General features: G+C 42.8%; 1 protein-coding gene across 1 annotated transcript; it reads left to right on the top strand.

The window, feature by feature from the left end:
• The first annotated feature begins 39 nt into the window (after positions 1-39).
• Positions 40-8,685, top strand: LOC119656722 (tyrosine--tRNA ligase, mitochondrial). Its single transcript, XM_038063249.1, has 6 exons — positions 40-518; positions 7,176-7,323; positions 7,386-7,570; positions 7,635-8,206; positions 8,263-8,451; positions 8,506-8,685. The coding sequence occupies exons 1-6, from the start codon at positions 388-390 to the stop codon at positions 8,667-8,669; spliced, it is 1,389 nt and encodes a 462-aa protein (XP_037919177.1). The 5' UTR covers positions 40-387; the 3' UTR covers positions 8,670-8,685.
• The last annotated feature ends 9,085 nt before the right edge of the window (positions 8,686-17,770 follow it).

Below are 17,770 nucleotides of genomic sequence, written 5' to 3'. Positions count from 1 at the left end.
TGGTAAAAATCGATAAAGTGCGGCTTAGTTACTAGAATTTAATCCGGACCCCGGGATCCCTGTAATTGGTAACGTCCAATTTGAATCCAATCCCCGGTTTCCGGTACAACTTTTCTCCAAACTTCGCATTCCGACTGTCAATTTCCATCGGAGAAATTCTGGGTGATTGCATGGGAATTTGACGTTTCAACTATTCCTGTTGGGTACATTTCGCCGCTTTAAGAAATTGAACACAGGAAAACTTGCGCATAAATGAAGTCTCATCACCTTTGATTAGTAGAAAAGGTTAACAATAAATTAAAGCGTTTGAATATATTCAGACAACTGCATGTCGCGAGTTTAGTCGTTCTAACCTTCGAGTTTAATGTCACAACTTTGGCGGAAAAGATGATTCTGAAAGGTATCAACCTAAAAGCGAGGTCCGTCTTCAACGTCTTCAGGCGATATTATACGAACAGGAATATACTGACGTTGTCGGAGCGAGGATTCTTCCATGATATATTTCCCGACAATGCTTCGTAAGTATTTGAATTCAATTAAGTGAGAGCTTGAAGTAGTTTTGCTTTTCCCTCATTCACACTTTTCCTGGCCATCCCATCAGGGATCGTTTATTATTTTTACCTTTAATGTTGTTGAACTCATGGTTATCTCCTTACTGTTAGATGGGTTTTGCTATTGGTAATCATATAGACTTTTTCGTTTAGGGGAACGTTTTGTTGTTAAGTCCTTTCCTATTCTATTTTGAGGCACAAGACTCTACTCTCGTATCCAAAATAATGTCAAATTACCAAAGGCACAGGCAACTGCATAAAGGAGGCCATCAATAATAGGAAGAAAAAGTATTGGTCACAAAATGCCATCCTGGCGAACTTTAGACTTTAAATTCCTCTTTGATCTTACCTCGATGCAGCAACCGACATTTTGCGTTGCACGACCATCTAAAAATAACTATTACTTTCTTCGAAGTGATCCTCATGCGTAGCGGATTCCAAATACATTTTTTTAAATCTAAATTCCGCACATTGTTCCACAATAATGTGTTGATCTATGTCTAAAGCGGACATTCTTTGTCGATTGTGTTTTCGAAGTGCAGGAAGCGAATGACCGCCGCATGGACGGTAAATAACCCTTCCGTGGGAAGACAGTAAAGGCTGACCGAATTTACTTCGCTTAAGTGTGTTGATAGCAAAGATCATTTCACTTCTGTTTAGATGAACAGTCCGCATGTTACGCTGACTCGCCATTTCAACCACAAGGGGTGGAACTTCACCGGTTATTATACGATTGGAAATCGTGGTGAAGTGGTCCTTCTGGTGAAGCGCTTCCCCCACTTCTACCATTAGTGTCCCTAACAAGTGGGGCACACGGTAGCGAAACAGTATTTGCAGCGGCTTATACTTTGACAAACTTGTAGTGCCCGCAACTTTGCGTTTGTGTTTGAGGTGGGGGAGAGGCAAAGCCTCTGAGCACTCAGACCTTAGTGGTCTATTGTACTCGATTCCCCCGTCTAATGGAATATCCCGAATTCGTTTATATATCGGAGGATTTCCCTTAGTGGATAGACGGGGCACTCACATAGAAAATGTTCTCTGGATTCCGCTTCCTCATTACAGGATGGACACGTATCATCTTCGATAATTCCTATTCTGAACATATGCAAAGCTAGTAAATTGTAGCCAGTCAGTATGCCCACAATACTTCTGCAAGTCTTCCTGCTTTTTGACAGGATAAACTTTGCAGTATGTTCGTTTCGTTCTGACAGGAAAAGTTTGATCTGTCTAGCAGCATTCGTCACCTGTGATTATGGGAAGCTAGTTCCCAGTTTTTGATAGCAGCATCAGCCAATGCTACCAAAACCCCAATTGCTGTTTCCAGTCCGGGCATGGGGGAAGTTCAAGCTCCTTTTGCTAAGGAATCCGTGATCCGAAATTTCATTTCTCTGTGCACTGCAATGACCAGGTACTCAAAGTAATTCCACCGTATTGAATCTAGAAACAGAGTTCAATCGATTTTTACATTCCTAAAGGATTTTTGAAGTGATCATACTACCCAACGCCCTCAATGCAGCTTGACTATCGCTACAGATTACGGTGCGCCTGCCTTTCAACCGCTCGTCAATCATCCAGGTTGCCACCCTTAGAATCGCATGTACTTCAGCCTGAAAAACCGTTGTGTATTGTCCCAAAGGAAAAGCCCAATTCTCGTTTTTATTCGAGAAGACGACTCCTCCTCCAGAGCCATTTTCTGTTTTTAAGCCATCGATGTAGAAGACGTCAGTATATCCTGACACGCTTTATTCTGGTTCATCCAAGTTTTCTCTTCGTTTCAAGTTAACATTATATCTTCTACCAAACACATGAAAATCGGAAGGCATTGCGAAAACTAGATTCAGTACTCCCAGTGACCCTTCCAATGCTCTGTGCTCCCCGCGTCCATTGTTTTCCCATAGATCTAATCGCATTAGTCTATGAGCTGCTCTCCTTGCAGTGCTTTGAATAAACAAATCCAGAGCTGCGCCGGATGTAGTGCTCATGGCACCGGTGATACCCAGACACACAGTTATTTGCAGTGTGGCTCTTTTGTTTCACCTTAACCCACCCCATTACGGAAGCATAAGCGAACATCGGCCTAATAATAGCAACATATATGCACATTACTACCTGAGCCCTAAATCCCCATATCGAGGCAAATGTGCGCCTATGCAGCCCATGAGCTGTGAGAGCTCGTTCCATCTTTATCTCTACATGTTTGTTCCAAAGAAGCTTCTTGTCTAGAATAACTCCCAGATATTTCACTTCTTGGAGAGTTGAATGGTTGTACCCCTTATTTCTGGAAGGCAAAGACTATTCAGTTTCCTCCTTTTTGTAAATAATATCATTGTGGTTTTATTTGGATTTACTGAAAGTCCATGACTGAGACACCAATTGTCAATGAAATTGTGGCGCGGCAGGATTCGCGGCATTCGAAATTTATTTCGAATGTTGCGAATGCGAACGAATAGATGGCGCGGATCTGTCCACTTTGCGGAACACACCACGGGAGTGGGGGACCGGCGAAAAAAGTGTGCCATGAGTTGGGGGCAGAAAAGAAACAGATGAAGCGAGACTTCTTTTTCTGCCTCTAAGGTTTTGATGATTAAGTTGCCAACCGCTGACTAAGTCGGTCCATTCATTTTACGTTTCATTTTCATTTGTACAGTTGTCTTGTAACCAAACATATCATCTTAAAGTAAAATTTGTATTTCAAAGATATATTATAAAGAGTAAGCTAGAAGGCAAATTTAATTAATCGCCTGAAATACAGAGAAACCTTTGCCTTGTTTGAGTGTGTTTTGATTTCAACGCGCGTATCTGCATTGCACAATTACTGGCACCAAGAGCCAGTGGTGTGTTCCGCAAAGTGGACAGATCCGCGCCATCTATTCGTTCGCATTCGCAACATTCGAAATAAATTTCGAATGCCGCGAATCCTGCCGCGCCACAAAATCAACGGCGCGCTGCGTATTTCTACACACCATCGAGATCTCGACCAACAGTCAGCACAGACACGTGATCCGCATAAGCTTAAATATGTATTGGCAGATTTTGCAGATCGTATAGTAGTGAGTTCATCAGCATACTCCACAGAAGTGACGATAGCGCACTTCCTTGAGGGCAGCCTTTCGTCGCTTCCGTTGTTAGGTGGCGATCAACACCCACTTCAGCAATCTCTGCGTTAGCATAACGTAGATCCGCTTTATTAGAGTTCCGTCAACACCATGTTCTCTGGCGGCATCACAAAGCTTCTGGAAGGGCGCACAGTCAAAAGTCCCTTCATAGTTCACAAACACCCAAATCGCGTACTCATCCTTCAGAGTTACATCCTCTATCTTTGAAACCAAAGAACGAATAGCAGTCTCACAGGACACAGGAGGAGGGTAGATGCCATCCATGCCAGGTGCTTTGAAGTGTTCAAATAATAGTATAGCAACACTCGCCTTTTCATTGGTAACCACCGCTCTTGTAGTGTCCCACTCCCCTTACAACGCCTTCGTGTTGAAAGGTTTGCAGAAACCGCCAATTCTCTTCTTCCCACTTCTGAGACCTACTCCCGGGTGGTGTGCTTCCAAGAGAGTTTGTATTGACTCAACTATGGAGTTCGCGAAAATGCCATCCGGTTTTCTACGAGAGTCCAACTTGGCCGACTCATCTTTATTAAGGACTGCGCAGCCTGGAAGCCTCCCGTTCACTTGCCAGTTCTTCACAGTATGATCTAAAAGAGTCTCGTTTCGAAGGTTTTACGAGCCTCTTATATTCACGCTTTGAGTTCCGGAAGTTTAGCCAGCCTTCATTTTCATTGCTTGCAAGCACGATTTAGAAGTCATCTGGTTGATTTCCTGAGTCTTTGCAGTTCTCGGTTCCACCATGGAATCGTTCTACCACGTTGCCCTTGGAAAATAGGACAAGATTCTACCACGTTGCCCTTGGAAAATAGGAAAAGATTCTTCAAATCACTCTAAAAGTATGCGATTCAGAGTTTTCAATTGATCTTCTATCGTCAAAGGAGTCCTTAGTCGCCGAGGGAGTTTAACTTTGTCGCCAAGAAGTTCATTAAATTTTGACCAATCCGTGCAGATTGTTAGGTCAATTACTTCACTTCTTCTTGGCCACCCTACGTTCGCGATCATTAAACCAACTGAAGTGATCAATTCAAACAGCATTTCTCCTCTGGGATTGCATTTGCTACTGCCCCAACAAATATGCTGAGCGTTCGCATCACAACCTATTAAAAGTTCAAGGCGACTTGATTCTGCATACACTACCAGAATCATAGGGTAAGTAAACAGAGGCAACTATGACGTTTCTCCTCTTACCATTAACTTGGTATTGTAAGTTGACCGCAACAAGATCCTGGGAACCAAATTGCCTCAGTATGGTTGCCTCTAACAATTTTGACATCAGAATGCCGACCCTCGGTCTCGAGGATCTTTCATCGAAGAAGATCCCAGCCCCCTTGACTGGAGGCCTCCACAATCCGTGCCCCTGGCCACGACCTGATTTCTCAAAGTCGCGGGTGGATTCGAAGTCTGTGACTGCTTACCACTTGGAGAGTTACAATCCTTTGTTTCCAACTTCTTGTGTTTTTGAATATCCTTAGTGTAGGAGTTAATTACCACAAGTTGCCCCACCACGACAAGGTGGGGTCCGAGGGAGAGGTTACTTTCGACTACTCTCATCTTGGGAGTCAGTAAGTTAGGGATTTCTTTTCACCAAAGGCAGAACGTAGCTGGAAGGGAATTGTTTGTTCAAAGAACGTATGCTATGCGGTTGTCCATCGGTCGAGTTCTATCTTCTTCGAAACAAGAACTTGAACATAAAGCGCAAAACGGGTCCATTTATCAGCGCTCCTCAGATTCTTCCTGACCACTGTAGTCCCATCTCAACTTTCACTAGAAAAACGATATGATTGGCGTCGTCCACCTGCCCCATTTCGTGGAGATAGCAGTGAAAATTTCTATGCCTGCTTAGAAGCTGACTGCACCAAAAGTAAAGGGCAAAGGAAAGTTCCTTTGCGTTGCACGTCCAAGAACAAAAGAAGATTGCCTTGAAGCATTCTCCTTCGCTATTCAAAGTCGAAAACTCTTTTGTGGTTTTGTTTGATATTTTATTGATTAACTACTTCTATTGAGCGGCCAGACCGTTAAGTGTCATCGATGACCGTTCGACAAAGTGCTACTCACATATCTTAGCACAGAACAATCTCAGCTTGATCGATTGTGATTGGTGTCGAAATAACTGCATTCCAAGGTTTTAGACAAGACAGCGTTCGATTCAGTTCGATTCAACATCGTCAGAAACCACGCCAGGTCAACATTACTTACTAGCGCCTCTTCCCCATAGAACACTCTAGATATATTCCCTTTCCACGCTGCGGACAGCTTTCTCGAAGTCGCACTGTTCCAAAATGATCTGTAGAGTGTTGATGTGGTCAATTTAGGAAGATCTAGAGCAGAAACCAGCCTGCTCTCTGTCGATCATGCCTTGGAGATGCTCCTTAATGCACTCCAGGATTATTTTAGCTACTATCTTAATGACGGGAGGGAACACGCAAATACCCTCCAATTGTCGCACTCAACACAGGTGCTCTTTTTTAGGATCTTCCATTCTCTGGAAAAGGTTTCGGATTCCCAGGATAGCCTTATAAGTAACAGTAGCAGATCTGCAGGAATTGCGAGAAGAGCAATGAATGTTTATGCGGAGAGACCGTCACCCAGCCGTTTTGGCGCCGGCTCTCTTTTTACGCACATTCGGAAAACATGGTCGATCTGATTACTTATACGGTGCCGGTCAGTTTAAACCTAACTGACCTTATAACAAGCTCTGTGCTCGAATTACTACTGCTACTGCTGCAGAAATCCACAAACCTCTCATCAATATCATTACGGTTGGGAAGACCATTATATGTCCGAGCAAGGTGTTGTCGGAGCCCAACTTGGCATTCAGATCACCCATGTCATCTTTAGGAAACCTCCTCTGAATTGCGTGTCATTCCCAGAAAGTATCCTCCTCCAGTATATCGGAAACCTCCGTTGATATACTATACAATTGTGATGCTTCTTAACTTGGACCGGAATCTTACAGTCAGAATTTTGATAGAAACTGGCTCCCAAGTCACGAGAGCTAGCCTTGCGGTAGCCGTTAGTTCTTATTTATCGGATTCTTATCCGACATCAGATTGGCGTCTATCACCACTCGGCTGCAGAGTGTGCAGATTCTTCTTTGAAGAAAACCTTACCGGAGTTTCTTCTGATATCTGACGAAGCCGGGCCACTGCATATGAAGTGACCGTCTCTTCCTCCTCCTCACAATGACTACATACAGCCGAAATCACCACCCCATTTTTTTCCATATGGTAGTTTGAGGAGAAGGGTATCCATGTTCCATTTCTTAAAGAACATCAAAAATGCGCCCGGGTTCCTTCACGAGGATTTTCGCCTGCCACAAGAGTTCAACTTTCTCCACTCGGCTGCGTGAATACTAGCAATTTCACTTTTCAGAGTAGACTTGACAGTGGACAGCCGTATGCCACTGGCCCTACCATTATGGAACCAGAACCTTGGCCAGTTTGTCAGCTTCCTCAGAAAGCTTTATTGCTGCTAAGGTATCGCGTAAATAATTCAAAATTACTTTTTACAGCAAAGAAATCAAAGATTTATTCATTGGTTCACCACAAACCATCTACGCTGGTTTCGATCCAACTGCGACCAGCTTACACATTGGAAATCTGCTTGTAATAATGGGACTGCTTCACTGCCAGCGTGCGGGACACCAGGGAATTGCACTAGTAAGTATTCCTGGCAAAACATTATGAACATTAAAGCCTCATTTGTTCAAAGTATAAAGTAGTTAGGTGGAGCCACAGGGCGGATAGGTGATCCCAGCGGTCGAAGTACGGAACGCTCTCAAATTGAATCGACGATTGTTGACAAAAATTTAGATTGCATCGAGAAGCAAATTCGGAAAGTATTCCATAACCATCAAGAATATTTTTGGGAGAAGCGAAATCACAAAGGAGACCTACGAGATGTAAAGTGAGTAAAGTTTTATAGATACTTCTGTACATGTATGCAGATCCTTATTCTCTCATTTATACAGATTCGTTAACAACGCCGACTGGTACAAGGATTTAAATTTGATTGAATTCATAGCGAATATGGGAAGGCATTTTCGAATGGGTTCGATGCTGTCCAGGACATCTGTACAAACACGGTTGAACAGTGAAGCAGGGATGAGTTTTACAGAGTTCACTTATCAAATATTCCAAGCTTATGACTGGCTACATCTGCTCCAAAAACACAACTGCCGATTTCAGCTAGGTGGAAGTGATCAAACGGGGAACTTGATGACTGGCCACGAATTGATTAGCCGCGTCGAAAACAAACCTGTTTACGGTCTAACTTTACCTATTATTACTAATGAAGAAGGAGACAAATTTGGAAAATCGGCAGGAAACGCTGTTTGGCTAGATTCAGAGAAGACATCAGCATTTGCATTTTATCAGTTCTTTATTCGAACACCTGATTCTGAAGTGGGGAAACTGTTGAAGCTTTTTACTTTTTTGCCTATGAATGAAATTGAGGATATCGTTCAGAAGCATAAGAGGGTTCCGGAATTGCGGGAGGCGCAACAAAAATTAGCTGAGGAGGTGACGCTTCTCATACATGGAGGTAATTTGTAGCCTTCACATTCCTAACAAACCTGTTAAACTATATCTTGACCACAGAATCTGGACTTCAACAAGCCAAATACATAACAGCTGCTTTGTATAGAGGAAGTACGGAAGCGTTGGCTGAGTTAAATTATAATGACATAAAACAAACGCTAGCTGGAGCCACTTTATGTGAAATTTTACCGGAGCCAGGATTATCTGTTCTCGATTTAGCCATGAAAGCAAAGTGTTTCCCAACAGAATGTAAGCTTAGCACGGAACAGATGTTGAACATGAATAATATCTTTTATATTTCAGCTGACGCAATCCGGATAATCACGGCTGGTGGGTTTTATATTAACCAAAAGCGAACACAAAATGTTGCAGAAGTGATTTCAGCTGGTATTCATATTCTTAAAAATGGTCTAACTTTAATAAGAGTAGGAAAGAAAAACTATTATATTATAAAGTGGTTAACATAGTCAAAAATACAATTTAGTCTGATTTATACAAGTTGTTTTATTGCCGAAAACCAACTTTGATTTTGATTTCAGGAACAAACTTTCTAGTGCCACGATTTTCGATGCCTAAGGTTCAAATTTCGAATTCAGTTTTTATATGTAGGTATATGTATGTTTTTGACTGTTGCTCGTTGTATAATAGGTACAGTTTAGTGTTTATTTCATTCGCTATTTACTGCGACCACACCCTAAAAATTGCTAGTGGAAGTGTTTATTTTTTGCTCTGCAGCCTGGTTTTTCGTTCGTTCCGATAGCTCGGGACCGGCCAAATCATACTTTTTTATATTGTGGACAAGTGCACATTTTTATTTTTAACAATTGGCAATATGAGCTAGATTGCTTTGGTAGAAAGCATGATCCGCCTACTTCTAACTTCGCCATAGACTGCCAGCCGGGAAGAGTCATTCATTGTGAATGCTCATATAACACATTGATGTCCCAGGAAGCAGGTGTGTGCCTGATTAATGGTACTTTCCGGACGGGAAGTCAATGCTCCGATGACGAGGTAGTGACTCCTATCTGAGCTAGGGCTGCATAATTCCCTGCTTGTCGTAAAAGGCGGCTACAAGGGATAGAGATTTGTGGGCTAATTATCTGCAAAACTTCAAATTAATTATGCTTTGGATACAGCTATAGTGCCTAGGAATCGAACTCATCTTTCAGCTACGAATTTTTGATTTCGTCAACGGTTTATGATTAGATTTTGGAACGTACGAATGCTTCTCGAGGACGGTATAGAAGGTCCCCAAAATACCCGCTTGCTCCAATTTCAGCGAGAATCTCACTGATCGGGCTGGAAATTTTGGGATTAAGTGGGGTAAGATGGTGGGACAGTGGCAAGTCTGTCAAAGTAAATGTGAAACCGGTGAGATGGTTAATGCTTACTGCATTCTCTCTCCTCTCTTGTCCTGGGAACCAGTGTCAGATAAAATACTAGTTGGGAGATTTCGGGTCAGGATGACGAACATCTCAATAGTCTTGTGTGGTGCATCAATTGAGACTTCCAGTGGTGAGGAGAGGGGAGGCTTTCTATTAGCATGTAGTGCAGTGATAGTAATAAAAAATTTGAATGCCAATATAGGTTTTGATAATACCTTGCTCCAAGATGTGGTGGGGAAACAGGGTCCAGGGGGGGCCGCAACGACAATGGTGAGTTGTTCATGGTTTTCTGTAGCTTCTACCGCATCGTCATGGCTGGCACATTGTTCGAACATAAGGTTAGTTTGGTCTCTGGCGGACAACGCACATACATCTAATTAGATCAGCCACATCGCGATTCTTCTTCTTTTTCCTATTCTTCAGCTTTTGTCCTGTTCACAAGCGGGGTCGGCTCGTCGTGATAGGCTTTGCCATTTGGCTCTATCGGATGCCTGATCTGGGTGCAATCTCGAGGCTTTCAAATCCTCATCCAGCGTATCAAGTCACCGTTGTTTAGGTCTGCCTTTTGGTCGTTTACCATCGACTTCGATGTTCAGACCAATCTTGGCAAGTGAATTCTCGTTTGCACGAATTGCGTAACCATACCATCGAAGACGCCTCCCTCGCAACTTTTCCACGATCGGTGCAACCCCATAACAATCGCGGATATCCTCATTTCGGATGTGATCTAAACGTGTGACGCCACTAGTCCAACGTAGCATCTTCGTCTCCATTACCGCAAGACGACGTTCATTGTCTCTTATAGTCGGCCAACACTCAGAACCATAGAGAGCGACTGGACGGACGATATTGCGGTAAATTTTAGATTTGAGACGTTCGTTGATACGTTGATCACAAAGAACACCAGTTGTGGAACGCCACTTCATCCAGGTTGCGTTAATGCGTGAAGCAATTTCATAACGCAATTCTTCATTGGCTGATAGCGTTGACCCGAGGTATTTAAATCGCTCAGTTCTGGGCAGATCACTGATGCTGACAGTGATTGTGCCTGTTTCATGGGGATCGGTCGTCAAAAATTCAGTTTTGTTTAAATTCAATCTGAGACCGTGTTGCATGAGGCGATCATTCCATTTTTGGACAAGTTGCTCGAAATCATTTTTGCTATCAGATGCTAGGAAAACATCATCTGCATAAAGCAGTGTGTAGGGCGCTGGACGTTGGATATCCCGTGTGACGGTGTCCATAACAAGAACAAACAGGAGTGGTGAGAGGGTGCAGTAGATTTAGGTGATGTTTTCTGTACGTGCATAGAAAAGGCGCTGACATCGCCTTTATCGAAACCATCTCTTGATTATTGCCTTCCTTCGTTTACGTATCGCGTCCGCATTTTCTCGCAGGGTTGGGGAGCTCCGAGCCATGAAGCTCAACGCGGCTTGGCGATCGTGAGAAATCTCGAATAGCTTGCTGGAGAATATTTATAAGCACTGGGCTGCCATTAAAACTGTTCTTCTCTTCGATGCAGATGAGTTTGTGGTCACGCCGTGAAGGTGCGCCATAAAATCTGGAAGAGCGTAAGGAACTAAAGGCTCGTATTATCACTACGAGTGGGAAAGAACATAATACGCTTCCGATATCATGAAAAATTTCGGAAAGCGAATAGTTTGCGGCGCGACAAAAGGGAGTTCATTATTGCGCTAGTCAGGGAAGCAGAAGCTGCCGCAACTAACTACGATTTGGCTATCTTATACCGCATCACCAATGAGCAGCTAGCTAGCGAACGAGGCCTCCCCATGGTCCTGTGAAGGGAATTGGGGCGGACGTTAACGATAGACTTCTCATCTACAACGACAACTAGCTTAAGTAGTGGAGAAAAATTTCTCAAGCGTATAACATCTGCCGAAGCTCCGCCTCTTGTTAATGAAATAGTAACATCCGAATACGGACTATTCCTCCAAACAAAGGGGAAATAATCTTTGCTATCAACGCTCTGAAGCGAGGCAAGATCGATGAGCTTGACGGTCTCCTTGGGGAACTGTTTATTTCTGATTGGATCTACAGAGCTGCTTCTTCCACTTACCCGAAGGTTCCGTCTTCAGTGCCATAATTGTCGCCGTAAAGATCGTTAAGATAACAGCTAAAATTATCTCTATATTAATCGTAAGAGAACAGGCTAATTTCCGGTCTGGATACTCCTGCATTGACCACATCAACACCCTGCGGATCATTTTGGAACAGTGTGCGGGGTTTAAATCTTCGCTCTTCATCGATTTCGAGAAGGCTTTCGACAATGTGAACAGTGCATCTGGAGTGTTGTATGCAAGAGTGATATTTTGAGAGAAGCTAATAGCTATTACCAGAGCGATATATTATGGTGCCAATCACAGTAGATCTACTATAGGCAGTACCCTTACTAAAATGACCCCACTTGCCAATGTGCTTGCAGAAGCTTATCTATACACATCAGAGACGCTAAACAAAGAAAAGGCATAATCTTCGTCAAATCGTATTGGTAAGAGAGAGATCGGCGAGCTTTTGCTATTCTGGTAATACGACGTGCTCACCCATATAACAAAAAGTTGTTTCACATATTCACTTATACATAAGCAAAAACTTGCCGATCTCACCAATACATTGGCAAGTCCGGGCGGTATGTCAAACACAGCTGATCGGATTTTCGTTACATCTCGCTCATACTCAAGGGCAAAACAATTTGAAATCGTGTGTACTCGCACTGATTTCCCCCCTTGAGGGGCCAGGGGCGTCGCATCGAGGTGAAATTTATAATGAATTCGAGGCTCAAAGCGACATCTGACTGACATCTGGTACTATTCCTTCTTGTTACCCGTGATATTCTTCATGCTGCCTTCACCAGAGAATGATCTCACTGGGACTTCGGCCAAACGGCTCTGAATTTTCAATGAGAGGCAATTAAAGTTAAACTGAGAATAAATACGAACAAAACGGGGAACATTGGTTTTGTCTGACGGATTGTCGTGGTCTTCCTATCTACATTAATGAGCAGGGCATCGAAGGCGTTGATCGATTTGTATATCTAGAAAGCGTTCTTTGTGCTGACGGTGGCACCGACCTTGATTTCGGATTTTTTTTCTAGAATGCCAGCGAGCCGTATAGCTAGTACATATGGGGAGAAAATTCGGCCAGGAGTGCAGGTTGTGAGGAAATCCCCCGTCCCAGGGTGAAAATTATACGGGCCTAGGGTAAAAACTATGAAAGCCCACCTACAAATTTCTTTTTTGGGCCCCCGAGGAAAGTTGGAGGACGGGGGTAATCCCCTTTTCCACCCCTTTCGTCAGACCTGTCGCTGCAAGAGTGCGTCGTTCTGGGTTTGCTGTCAGCGCTGTTTGACTTCTTTGGCAAAACAAACTGACAATGAATCTCTCTTTTGATAGTTTTCTTGTAAACTCGACAATGTTTTTACTGAAACAGCATAGTGTAATGGCTTAAAATATGCGGAGGTGGCCTGTTAGACCATGCGAGTTTTTTCGGAGTTAACCTCGTAGGAATAACTAATTTAAAAAATTGAAAAAGGTGTCGAAATCCATGATGCATTTTGTCCTTAGTATCATTCTTTTTCCAGCTTCAGAGGGCTATGAGCCGCTGCTTGCAAAACTCTAGCCTTTTCTCGTAATATAAGGAACTACCGTTTGTCAATTATAGGAGAATTTCTTAGAGGAAGTATCGAGAAAATGTGGAGCTCTTAATTTTTATCGCAATTTTTATTATAAACTTGGTTTCGTGACGTCTCGTCACGTTCCGATGATTTGCTGAAAATCCAAAATTTAATTTGTACCGGCCTTAGTTGAAAAAAGTCATTTAAATCTTATAGGACAATAGTAGCCCTTTTTGCATCTTAAACATAGATACGAACAACAATATGTACGATGGTGGAATGGATACCGGAATTGCGGAGAGGTAGGGCATCGGTTTGAAGATGCGTTGAATTCTATATCTTGAAATCAGGAAACGAACCTTACATGTTGTTCAAAAGACTGCCGACATGTCACGACAATGGACAGATCCCCTTGTATTATCCCGAAGAATTAATCAACATCTTGGAATTCAATTGTGTTTTCTCGAGCCGGTATCGAAATCACAGCTGTCTTGTAGTGATCGTCCATCCAATCGCTCACAGGGGTTTTCGGTTTCTCCTCCCCCCTTGGTTGTTTGCCACCCTTAAAAAGACATCTAGTTGTCTTCTTTTTCCTCATTAAAGCGAAGCATTTTTCTGATTCCTTTAACCTCAAATTTCTAGCTCCTTCATTCTCTAACTGAATTCGTAATTATACAATTTTCCATTTGAATATTTAATTTTGAAAAAAAGAAGACTATACACATATTCAACTCCTAGCACTTTCTATGAAATTTTATGGAGACGGAAAAGTCTTGCATACTTTAGACTGCGACGGGAGTTGCGCGAGCAAAATTTCGCGGACTGGTATAGTGCCGTGTATGTAATGCAGTGCATTGGTGGGCGCCCACGTGGTTTCGAGCACATGGCTGCGAGAACCTTGCAGCATCTGTCATAACAACAATCATTGCATAGCCGTTTATGGCTCCCCATATTTCAACGAGAACCAGGCCTGGTGAAAGTTTCAAATGCGTCAGCTCTGAGATACTAGAACTTTGGTAAATGACGTATAAGGGACCGATATACTGGTTTTGATGATTGCTTTGAAGGATCATTCCTGATAAAGTACTTGAAACTAAGGAACCTAACTTTTCCAAAATTAAAGTTTTACTTAGAAACATTTTGGAATAATATCCAAGAATAGAGAGTAATTGGGCCATACTATTACTATTGAAAGAAAAGGGCTTACTCTTTCCGGGGATCAATGAATGGATGAGCCCTCATTTTCATAAAGAACCAAACAAAATCCAATATTAATTTTTTCGATATAGAAACAGCGATTTCATTAGCCTAGGATGACCGCTTTTTAGTCTCAATTAAAGGTACCTTTTCTATTGTATTGAGATCTCCATGGAACTGTAGCCCATATGGGCTGGATAACACGGTCCATAAAATTAGTGACTGACGGTTACATCCACGTGCTCAGCAGAATGTGTTATACAATACCCCTTGAGCAAGGTCGCTGCCGCATTTACTCTTGTAAGTCAACTGCAATAAACACAAAAGATGCGAGTATAGCGTTTGAGAAAGTCTGTATGATATCACTTTCCATTATGACATACTGTGCGAGCAAATCTCCTTAATTAAACATATTCTCTTACAGTTTATGGCTAATGGACGTGCATTGTGCAGAATACTTCCAAGTTTGTTGTGATTATGTGACCCACTGCTGTTGTGCAGAAAGTTAATCGCAAAAGATTTCAATTTCGTTCAACAAAGATATCTAATTTTCTGTTTCATAATTGAAGATATTAACAAGGAAGAAAATCATCTACCAAACGGTGTTGACCTATTTTATAATAGAATAGAAGTTTTTCTTATCTGTTGGAGGGAAAATTGAGATTTTTGAATTGCAACTGGGAACATATTTTTGATACGATATTTCTATGCCAAGATTATATCTTTATAGGGTTCTGGCGGTGCATGTACTTCCAGAAACTTTTCTGAAATTAACAAGTGATCTACTCCCTAAAAGTTGGCTAATCGCTAGAGGGTTAGGTAGAGCAGTCACCTCTCACTTTCTGAACACCGCCATGAGAAACAGGATCAATATTGGATTTAAATAAACAAATCAAATATATCATAGAAACATAGCTTTCACTCAAATTCTACTATCAAGGTCGTTATTGTCTGCGAACAGTACAAAATGTACACAGTGGAATTTGTTTTGGACGAAGGAGGAAGACCTACACCGTGAAATTTGGGAAGGAGTTAAATGATACCAAACAACATGCGAAGTTCCACAAGGGTGCGTTTTTGGACCACTCTTCTGGATAATTACGTATATCAGAGTGCTGACAGCGGAGCCATCATCGGCTTTGCCGACGACATTGGGCTGACGGTTGTTGCACGCCTCCTCGATGAAGTTGAGATTTACGCCAATGAAACAGTCTACGACATTAAGTCTTGGCTGGCGAATGCAGGCCTATCGCCCGCATAACATAAGACGAAAGTGATGCTTATCACAAAGCAAAGGGAGAGTACGTCAAAGTTGGGACACAGATAATACATTCCCCAGTATGTAGGCGTAATGATGGTGGTGAAAGAGTAATATAGGTCCCAGGGCGAAATGTGGATTAAGTGGCTGCGGACACAGGAGTCCTAGCATCCTTAACAAAAAATTCACTTCGGCCTGGTTTAGGTATGAACTTACGACGGATTTCACTTCAACATAATTTGTACTCACGACATGTTTTGCGATTATATATAAATGGAGCGATTACCATTTGTCGTTACTTTCGGTAACGACGATGAAGGGGAACGGCTGAGGGAAACTTACCGGACGAACTCACCAGGAATGAAACAATCCAGGGGCTCATGGCGGGATACGAATCCAGGGGCTCAAAAGATTGTTTGAACTTCATTAAGAAGAGCCCCTAGATCAGAGTGGGAATGCTCACTGGCCACTGCAGGGTAAACTATCACTTGGGGAAGTTAGGGATATCTACTGACAGATTTTGTGAGCAGATTAATCAAGCCACCACACAGCATTCGGCACTCGTGCATAATAGGTACCTGGTAGAATACTTAGCATCAGATGTCAAGTTGAAATACTTGTAAGTAGGGAGCATAATAAAGCTTCTCTCTTCAGTAAAAGGGCACAATAGTTCTTTTAGGATGCAGTGCGACATCCCTTGCCGATATTATTGCTATTATCTGAAACCAGATCAGATCTAAATTAGAATGGGAACACGAGAAAGACTTCTAAAGCTCCTCGGGGCCAACCTATCTTTTTTTCTACCGTAAGCCGCAACAATGGAGACGGAAGACCTCAAGGACCTCCTAATTGCTCAACATGAGGAGGAAGGTTGAGGGCAAGGGAAGGTAATCAGGGGTCGGAGTTGCCATATCAACTATCGATTTGGTAGCATACCTGTGCACGTGTATATGGAAAAGTCGAGGAAAGACATCTCGGAGGAGACACCAGGTGAAAAGCATACCGAGGCCCCCGAAGAACTCTCGAAAACCATAGAGGCGGAAAGGACTGGATCAGTCAGGGAAGTATTGGATATTGCCCAGTGAAGAGCAGAAGTTGGACGACCTAGACCTAAAACTTCTAGGGCTTAGGGTGGACAGCGACGCGCCGGAGCAAGTCGCTAAACTGGTGAAGTACTACGAGAAAGATTACGTTACCACTTCTCCTCGGCAGCGCTGCTAACGCCCATCACAAAGTCTGGGGAAGCAGCAACACCAATCGAAAGGGTGAGTGCCTTCTTGAATTTATTCTTAGCAATAAGTTAGAAATATATAACATTGGGAACACTCCAACATTTGTGACCAGCACTAGAGAAGAGCTACTAGGCATATTTCTAGCAAATTCCCTAATGAACTGGTTGGTGAGGAATTGGGGTGTGTGATGAGCCCTTCACGTCTGATCATTGAATAATCAGATTCGACATTGAAGGCAACTCAGACATAAAAAGAATAATAAGGAATCCCAGGAGAACGAATTGGGATTCCTATGCCACGCACTTGAGCAACAACACGGCTCACCTTCAAGGGGCCGGAGACATCAGGAGCAAACTGGAACTAGAAATACTGGTGAAAAACCTAAACACAGTCGTCATTGATGCTGTCCGGCTAAGACAGTTAAGTGATCAAGGGATGTACCATAGTGGAATAGTAACCTGGCCAGAATGAGAACAGAAGTACGGAAAATCTTTAATTGGGCAAAATAAACCGGGGACTGGACGCGATCAGAGAAGCAACATGGAGCAGCATTAGGGAATTCTGTGAAGGGATCAAACAAACCACAAATGCAACCAGGCTTTACAAAGCTGTAACCAAAGACGGGGTAATATCTTCGGTCTGATTGAAAAAGGAAGATGGGTAATTTACCGAGATTGAGGAAGACAGAGTACATTTGCTTCTCAGAACTCATTTCCCGGGGTGCTACCTCACGACAGCAGACGATAACATTCTGCCTGATACCCCAACAACGACTAAAAGGGGAAGAAAGGAGAACCGGAAACTAGCAAAAGAGGTCAAAAGCTAGGGTAAGTTGGGCAGTGGGAACTTTTAAACCACTGAGGCG

The sequence above is a fragment of the Hermetia illucens genome, chromosome 5 (assembly GCF_905115235.1).
Source record: "Hermetia illucens chromosome 5, iHerIll2.2.curated.20191125, whole genome shotgun sequence".
Lineage (NCBI taxonomy): Eukaryota > Metazoa > Arthropoda > Insecta > Diptera > Stratiomyidae > Hermetia > Hermetia illucens.
Note: the sequence above shows the minus strand (reverse complement) of the source record. Positions and strands in the feature narration are given on the sequence as shown.

What these genes read in the sequence shown, in the direction of transcription:
- LOC119656722 (XM_038063249.1), top strand. Translation starts at nt 388, where the DNA reads ATGATTCTGAAAGGTATCAACCTAAAAGCGAGGTCCGTCTTCAACGTC. An exon ending in GACGCTTCTCATACATGGAG is followed by an intron (nt 8,207 to 8,262) that starts GTAATTTGTAGC and finishes TCTTGACCACAG; the next exon opens with AATCTGGACTTCAACAAGCC. An exon ending in AAAGTGTTTCCCAACAGAAT is followed by an intron (nt 8,452 to 8,505) that starts GTAAGCTTAGCA and finishes TTTATATTTCAG; the next exon opens with CTGACGCAATCCGGATAATC.